Below are 8,232 nucleotides of genomic sequence, written 5' to 3'. Positions count from 1 at the left end.
CAGACTTGGCCTACACATATAGCGGTTACGTGTTAGCGTTATATCCGGCTTTAGTCTACCTGTGTCCCGCTTGCTTCGGCAATGCTTGGCGGAGTTGAGATTCTTTTGTGTTGATTTAAAATCTAGCCGTACCTTAGCATTGTATTATCATACACGTGCCTAAAGTCCGACAACTGAATGATTGACACCAGAGAGTCATTGAGGTAATTGTTCTGTGGGCGCGGTCATCCTCGCGAGTGGGAGGAGCTAAGAAGTAGTCTGGTATTTAAAACCCTACCTAACAGGTGGGGACACGAACAAACAGACTTCCGAGAACCCCCGGTCGATGCAGACGCTACGAACGGGCACGAGCCGTGAAGAGTACGACATATCCACGCGAGAGACACGAGCCAAGGGGCGAACGTTGTAGTTACGTGACTTACTATATCTGTTACGAACTTACTACATGATGACGACTACGATCAGCCTTGTACCTATACAGGGGCTTTCTGGCTCCACTGGTGACGCTTTTCAGATGAGTGGACCCTATATTCTTGTCAGAGCAACAACTGTAGCACAACAAGTACAGGCTACGAGACAGTTGGGGAAAAAACCTGATCCCTCTACTCCAAGGGAACCCGAAGCTTTGCGGTGCAAGAGGAGAACGGATAACACAGGCTTGCATCACATACTTCCTCGTCCACAACCAGCCGCTGTAGCAAGGCGAAACGAGCGGGAACGGAATCGTGTGAAAATGGTAAACATGGGATTTGAAACTTTGAGAGAACATGTGCCAAGTGGAAAGAAAAACAAGAAGATGAGTAAGGTGGACACTTTAAAAGCTGCGTCAGATTACATTCGATATCTTCAAACAGTGTTGACGACTGATGGGGAACCGGCTTCGCCGCAGACTTTCATGGATTTGAATATGGACGCACTTGACAGTGATTCAAGTAGTACTAGCGGGAGCACCAGCTTTCCTGGAAATCTCCAAGAGAGTAATAGTCTGAGCAGTCTCTGTGCAGCGCTCTCTCAGACTGCCAGTTCATTACAAGACAATGATAACTTGAACAGTTTGTGTGCAGCTTTACAAAGCAATAACGGCATGCACAGTTTTGTGTCAAGCCCAAATGTTAGTTGTTCGTCACAGAATTCCCCTGCCCCGAGTCTCTCCTCCGACGCCATCTCGGAATCGTTTAGCTCGGAGGATGAAGAATTACCTGATCTTGGTTCTTGGTTCACGTGAAACATCGGATAAAACACAGGTAAATTTCTTTTCTACTTTTGTAAAAGAGCATCGGTTTCTATCGACTTGTCAATGGGTATATATTTCACGCTGTACTAGTACGTTGCTAGTACTTGAGCTGACAGATCAAGCAGACATTTCAAACATTAATCTTCAAGCGCCGTTGGCGAACTATGATTTAATAGGATAAAGTGAAATTTATAAGATATAAATTTTGTGGATATTTTAAGAATAGTCGTATCCGTACAATACTTGTATTAGATTTTTACGCATTTGATATCTTGTTTTTAAATGCTTATTTGAAATTGTGTATTTGAATTATGGTAGCATTTATAATTTTGATTAAGAAACTTAATTAATAACTTTTTGTTCACCTTACCATAACAGAAAAAAATAACTGACTATAAGTAAGTTAATGTTAGATTAATATGAATACTGTTTTTGATGTATATTTCCAATTATGCAAACTTTACAGAAAATTTACCTTTATATTTTTCAGGTGAAGCAAACCAAGAGATAAGCGTATTGGGGAAGTGATCTCAACGCTCCACTCGTGCCCACGCGAGAACCGACGTCCGGCCACTCTGGCATAGAGTGACCCCCGGGATGACCACTATGACGTCATCGTGTCTCATTATTCCAGATTGTGTTCAAACTGTTATAGAGAAAGACAAAACACCCGTATGTGATTTTTCCGTGATATAGGACTTTTTCGTATGATGATGCGAGAACAAACGCCGGACAAGTTCGCGTGCCTGAAGTGTACGCCACTTTACATGGCGGCATGCAAATCACGCGCCAAGCTTAACGGCTGTGCCTATTACACAACGTTTCTGATTTGTGACTCATATTCTATGCAGACATTAATGATTATATTTACGATGTTTGAATATGAATTTTATGCCAGAAATATTTATGCAAGGAAAATGTTGACTTTTATCAATAATACGTACTATAGTGCTGGAAACGGTGATGTGGAAGTTTTTCTTTCACATGCTTATTTTTTAAAAATATGTTTTTATATATTTTATTATGCAAATTTTTACCGCCGATAAATGTGTTCAATGCCACGTTGATTATTTTGTAAATGACAAACCAATCGCCTTTATTGTGTTCAATATCATATAAAAATCATCGATTCAATCGATTTTTTCTATAAGTATCGTTTTTGATAACTATTATACAAAAACATGTGTTCAATTTACGTATAAGAATAGATACAAGTTTGAAGTTTTTGAAAAAAATATTCATGCAAATTTTCATCAACATTTATTACGATTATCACCCATTTTCATTAACCATGGACAACGTTTTGTTTGTAAGTTTTGAAAGTTTTATCAGAAAGTTACGCTATTGTGTTTGTAAACAGTGCTTCCGAGACCAAACTATTCAATTTTGTACTTAATATTTATGAAAATGTTAATTCCATTATTTTTTTGATCAAAATGTGTATTGTTTTTTTCAATGAGATAAGATCTCGAATGAACTTGTATATTTGTATATATATCATATAAATATATTTTCTATGTTTGCGAATGTATGTATATAAGCATACAGAACAAATACTGTTGTCAATAAAATTTGCGAAGTTGAAGTTTAAATATTTTCTTCGAGTTGTGAATTTAAACAAACTCATCCCGAAATAAATATTAAAATCAAGTGTGTATTGGACGAACTTTCAAGAAAGCAGCAAAATACACTTCAACATTGCTTTTACGTAAAATATCAAGACATACTTTCTATTGCTTAAAAATCTGAATTTTGTTTGTCCAGTAGACATTTGTTTGCTATGCATGATATGGAAAACAAAAACAAATATAATTTCGCAATGATTCCAGGAGTAAATCAAACGATTAGTTGACTCATTTCTCCGCTAAGTTTTTTATACATCGAGAAACCGGATTATTGACACCGAGCTTTGGTTTCCATAATTACACAACAAAGGGAATGTGCGAACGTGTTGAAGGACGCGATTCATTTCAGTCGACAAACACCATCACAAAACGTCACATTTTTTTAACGCGAAGAGGGTTAACACCTCAGAGCCAGAGATAAAAGAGTTGTGTCAATTAAAACTGAAAACTGATATCTCCAATATTTGAACGCAATTTTGTTTGATAAAATTTGCGGCAGGAATATTTAGAGTCTTTTAAAAGTACGTTACAGAGGACTAAGTACAAGTCGGTGTTTAATGCACACACTGTAGGAAATAACTGACTAAGTTATCGTCCCTTTAAAACATTAAACTTCCTTCTAAACTTCCTCCTCAATTTCACTATGAACGACGAAATGCGTATACTGAAAAATATTTGCCTCGGCAGAGCTGTTAAATCTCGGTATATCGTTAGTTTTGTGGATTCAGTGACTTTGATTGTAGCTACTCCAACCCACTTTAGACATTCAATATAAACAGGGCTATCTGAGCGAGATAGCTTATTATCAGCTACGCCAGCCAAAGTGTTTACCTGTTCTGTCCAAGTCATGAAGAGCTCCCTCAGATAATACCGTTTAACTTTTGTAGGGCAGACGTGTGTCTGTTACCTGTACCGTGTGTGTTACCTTACCTGTATGTGTGTTTGTGTCTCAGTGTACAGGTACGTGTGAAAATGTCGGCGATCTCATCGTGAAATGATGATATACTGATAGATATAGTATTTTCTACGTTTCATTGTACCGTATACGTTGACTGGTGTAGAAAGTTTCAGTAAGGATACTGGAAAAGTTCAATTATGTCAGTCTGTTTCTCTGTTTTTGGACATCTCTGATATGAAATCTTTCCTGTCTCAACCAGACACCCATAAACAGTCAAAATCATACACTTGGCAAACTTTTAAAGACAATATACATATAGTCAAAATCATACATAACACATACAATCAGTACGAATGCCTGCAAAACACACATAAAAACTAACGTTAACCTAATATTATTTCGTAAAATAAAATGAACCGCCGACATACAATGAACGTATAATGAAGGGACAAGGTGGCGCCACTATTTTTCCAACCATAATCAGAATGAAGATATTTATTTATTTCGCCTTTGTTTCACAAACAATTGTATCTCAATCGTCCCTAAATAAACGATATCATGACAAAAGCAGCGATTCTAAGCTTATAACAATGCGATGTTTTGTAAATGCTGTCGACCATCTTTAATATTTCCTATATTAGTATGAAGTGCAGACAATCGGCTCAGTGGTTGGCGTCTCCGACTCATGAAACAAGGGTTAAACATTTTTTATACAATATACGGCTTAAACGCTCACGTTTTAATGGGAATATGCGGAAATGAAAAAAATATAAATATTCCGAATATGGGTGTTTTTTTAAACTTTTGAAAGCAGCCGAAAAGCAAACATATAGAGTATACCGTCACACCTATAACAGTCACACTAATCCGGTTGTTTCTCTATATCTTGTCAGTGTTTTAGGAGACTGACTGACCCTTTTCTATACGAAGTAATACCCAAGTAATCTGACCATCTCTCAAGCCAATCTATGCTGAGAACGAGGCTGACTAGATGATAGAGGCCTCACAACTGTATGTTCGAAATCAGAATCATTTCATCGAAGAGTTATTAGGAAGTTGGTCAGTTGATGGGACAAAGGGGTTAAAATGGCGGACCCGTGTTCCGAAAGAAATGTCTATGTACCAGTGTTATTCGCAATAGCAATACGATACGTAAGGGACAAAGAGAAACAACGCTAACACGGTGACATTGCTAACAAAACACATTCATTGAGTAAGGTTGTTAGGAAATCGATAAACAACGTAATGATTTAAAGAAATTAAAGACGTACTACTTTATGCAAGATCTTAACAATAAAATCTTCTGAATGAAGTTTAAGGAAATTGTTATTTCAAGTTTTTTACAATTATTTGCAAGACGATAAAAGACATAGATATTTAAAAAAGGTGCCTTTCTATACAAACTGAAGTGGTTTCTATGCAATCTATAGTAGCTTATTAATACCTATATATAAAAATAAATATGATAAGATGTAAAGTTCTATTAATATATCTAGCTCACAATTCGAATAAAGCTACTGTGCGGTTGGGACTCAACACTTCTTTACAATGCTTCAAGCAAATTTATATGATTGAGGGTCTCTACGCATTCTTCGCCTGATCCGATTAAGTCTGACTGGCTGGTGATCCGGAAAGATGGCGCTCCTGGCTGCAGAAATACCACAATTAAGCGAGCGAGGGTACTGTCTGTTGTAGGAATATGTCATACCCCTGAGAAGAACGTGTGCCAACAGTCCGGAATGGAGGGCCGGCTGATCATCCTTTCATCTCGGCCTTTCTCGGAAGCAAGTCACGGAGTGAGGTCACGTAGGTCATGTATGCGGTCCTGCGACAAGTCGTGATAAGTCTTGTTATCTTAATGTCAAATTCCAGATTTTTTTATTTAGAGTTTTTAGATATTTCTTTTTTCAAAGGTAAAAATCTTTAACTCTTAAACTTAAGGTCAGGGTATCAGTTGTCATATCGCGATACAACGATGTCAATGTCATTATGTCTGAAGTCAATTACGTTTCTTTGATATTGCGATAAGCTGACTTCGTTTGGACAAAATTGCCTCTGATGTCAGAGAGGTGTGAACATTAGGTCCTGATTTTGATGAATGTTGCTAAGGGGTGTAAGCGGCCCCGTGATGAATATGACGATGTTGTAAGCGACTCATCGTTCTTCCCACAGTTCGGGTAATGGACGGTGTTTCATCATCAGGCAGGACAAACAGTGTAGTCGGGTGGCGCAGTGGATAGCGCACTTGCCTTTCAACAAGGCGACCGGGGTTCGATTCCCCGATCGCGATCGGACGTGATCAAGTATTGGGTCACCTGCCCGACCACGTGGGGTTTCTCCGGGTACTCCGGTTATTTCCCACATTCAGACCCCCGCGCAATAACATCCGGGCCAACAAGAGTGATTTATGCATAAGTTAAAATAACTTATTTCATAATTGTTGTAAAATAAATAAAGTTGACATTTAGGACAAACAGTACGGCTTCTTTAGAAGAGACAATTTCTGTAACTAAACAATTATTTCAGGATGTAAGTCATTTTCATTCAAATTCAAATTTTGTAAAAAAAAAAAAAAAAAGTAAAATCGAAGCACAATGCCAATACAAAAAAGGCAACAACCGAGGCACACACACAAAAAAAAGGAATACAACATACTTTGATCCCGTGATTATAAAGCGGTACAGTATTAAGGCCTTAATATTCTAAAACCTTTCTATGAGCCATATCAAAGTCATTTTGTAGGAACGTTTTCATCACGTGTCTTATCTTAATCTGGAATAATCATAATGGTATCTGCCTTTCTCTCCCCGAACTAAGCTTCTGCTCACATGACTGTCCAATCGTTTGATCAGCAAGTTAATTGATTCTGCATAGCTTTTGTGTAATTATTGGAGAGCAAAGATGCTATCGATTGACTATCAATCATTTCACCAATCAACCATTAGAAATCCTTTATTTTCTCATCAAAATTTGAGGTTATGTTAGTTTTGTCTCTTGGATGCTCATTAGCGGGTAATTTTAATTTAGTCAGATAACAAATTGTTGCAGAATACGCCCATTTAGCGGACCCAGTCGAGTTTCTGATTCATAAACAACCTGCTGAGTGGTAGTCTTGGAACCGTATTCATGAAAGCGTTCTCATGCTCAAACTTAGATTCTCTGCACAATGCCACTTGTTTTGGTTTCAGTTGTAAATTATTATAAATCATTTGGAAGAGTTTGGAGACAATTAAAATCGAATACCATTTTGAATGTTAACAGTTGTACAGATGTACATGTATTTGTGTTTGTGCTAAAGAGTTAAAGGAAGGTGGTTTGAGCTGGGAATCCATACTTGAGCATACAAACTGTTTCATAAATACGGGTCCAAATTTCTGCTTACTCAATGCATCTTAAGTATGCTAAACTGTGACTGAAGCTGGGTGTGCAAAAAGTTCTGGAAATAATTCTTAGATGTGTTGCATAGAATAAAAATGAAAAAATATATTTATCAGTATAGAGGAATTATATATGTATGTTGTTATAGTTACCAAATCGATAAAATTGAATGAATTAATAAAAAAATAAAAAATGCTAATTTTCCATTGAAATTATGTGAGGTAAATCATTTTCCATGTTGCCTTTGGCAGACTGTACTTTTTATTTCTATGGGAAGTTGAAAGGACAGAAACGTCATTCATATATATATTGACATGACTGAAGAAATATATAATAAATTGAAAATTGAAAATAAATTGCTTTAAATATGGACTTTTGACGTTTGTATTTTATCAGATACAGGGCACACGCTTTTAAGTGAATTCATTGTAACTGTATGTATCCATACATTCAGACTGATAATATGACAAAACCTCAAATTGAATCAAACCAATCCAGGCCCCTAAAAGTACACTAGAACTTCAGTGAAAACCTTTTTCCGAGTCATTACATGGTACATTTGAGATGGAAAGTGAATTGAATTCATCTAAATATATTTGTAACGGTCTTTTGTCAGAGAAGCTATGCTCTTCCCCGTTATAACTGTCATAGGGAGGAGTAGGGGATAGAAATTGGATTTAAATGATCACATTTAAAATAAGGTGATGTACCCTTAATATTCTTTTTATTGAATTCTGCCTTAAAGACATTTTCACAAGCGATTTTCTTAACCTGGATAGAATATGAACGAATAAAATTGCGTTGAATGTTAAACGTCAACACTGGAAATAAACTAACATTTGTTTGGAAAAAAGGCCGGGTATACATTTCCTTGTTAGATATGCTTTTAACTTGCACAAGAACACTGTTGGATTAAAAAATAATACAAAAAATGTACTGGCTTTACTACAAAATGGATATTTTTATTAACGGTGAAATGCTTACGATTGAACACAAAAATATATATGACAAATGCTACCATTTGAATTTCATGATCACTAATTCGTCTTTTCTCAGTAATAACATACGAGCCTTCTCTACACACAGACAACAGCAAC

The 8,232-nt window shown here is 36.6% G+C and overlaps 1 protein-coding gene across 1 annotated transcript; it reads left to right on the top strand.

Annotated features, from left to right (window-relative positions):
- The first annotated feature begins 305 nt into the window (after positions 1-305).
- On the top strand, positions 306-2,775 carry LOC110454179 (achaete-scute homolog 2-like). The gene is made up of 2 exons (XM_021503555.1): positions 306-1,244; positions 1,725-2,775. Exon 1 carries the CDS (start codon positions 446-448, stop codon positions 1,223-1,225), a length of 780 nt encoding a protein of 259 aa, XP_021359230.1. The 5' UTR covers positions 306-445; the 3' UTR covers positions 1,226-1,244; positions 1,725-2,775.
- The last annotated feature ends 5,457 nt before the right edge of the window (positions 2,776-8,232 follow it).

Source organism: Mizuhopecten yessoensis, unplaced genomic scaffold, assembly GCF_002113885.1.
Source record: "Mizuhopecten yessoensis strain PY_sf001 unplaced genomic scaffold, ASM211388v2 scaffold7713, whole genome shotgun sequence".
In the NCBI taxonomy this organism is placed as follows: Eukaryota; Metazoa; Mollusca; class Bivalvia; order Pectinida; family Pectinidae; genus Mizuhopecten; species Mizuhopecten yessoensis.
This window is presented reverse-complemented; position numbering and strand designations above follow the sequence as displayed.

Coding starts and splice junctions, on each gene's coding strand:
- LOC110454179 (XM_021503555.1), top strand. CDS start 446: ATGATGACGACTACGATCAGCCTTGTACCTATACAGGGGCTTTCTGGC.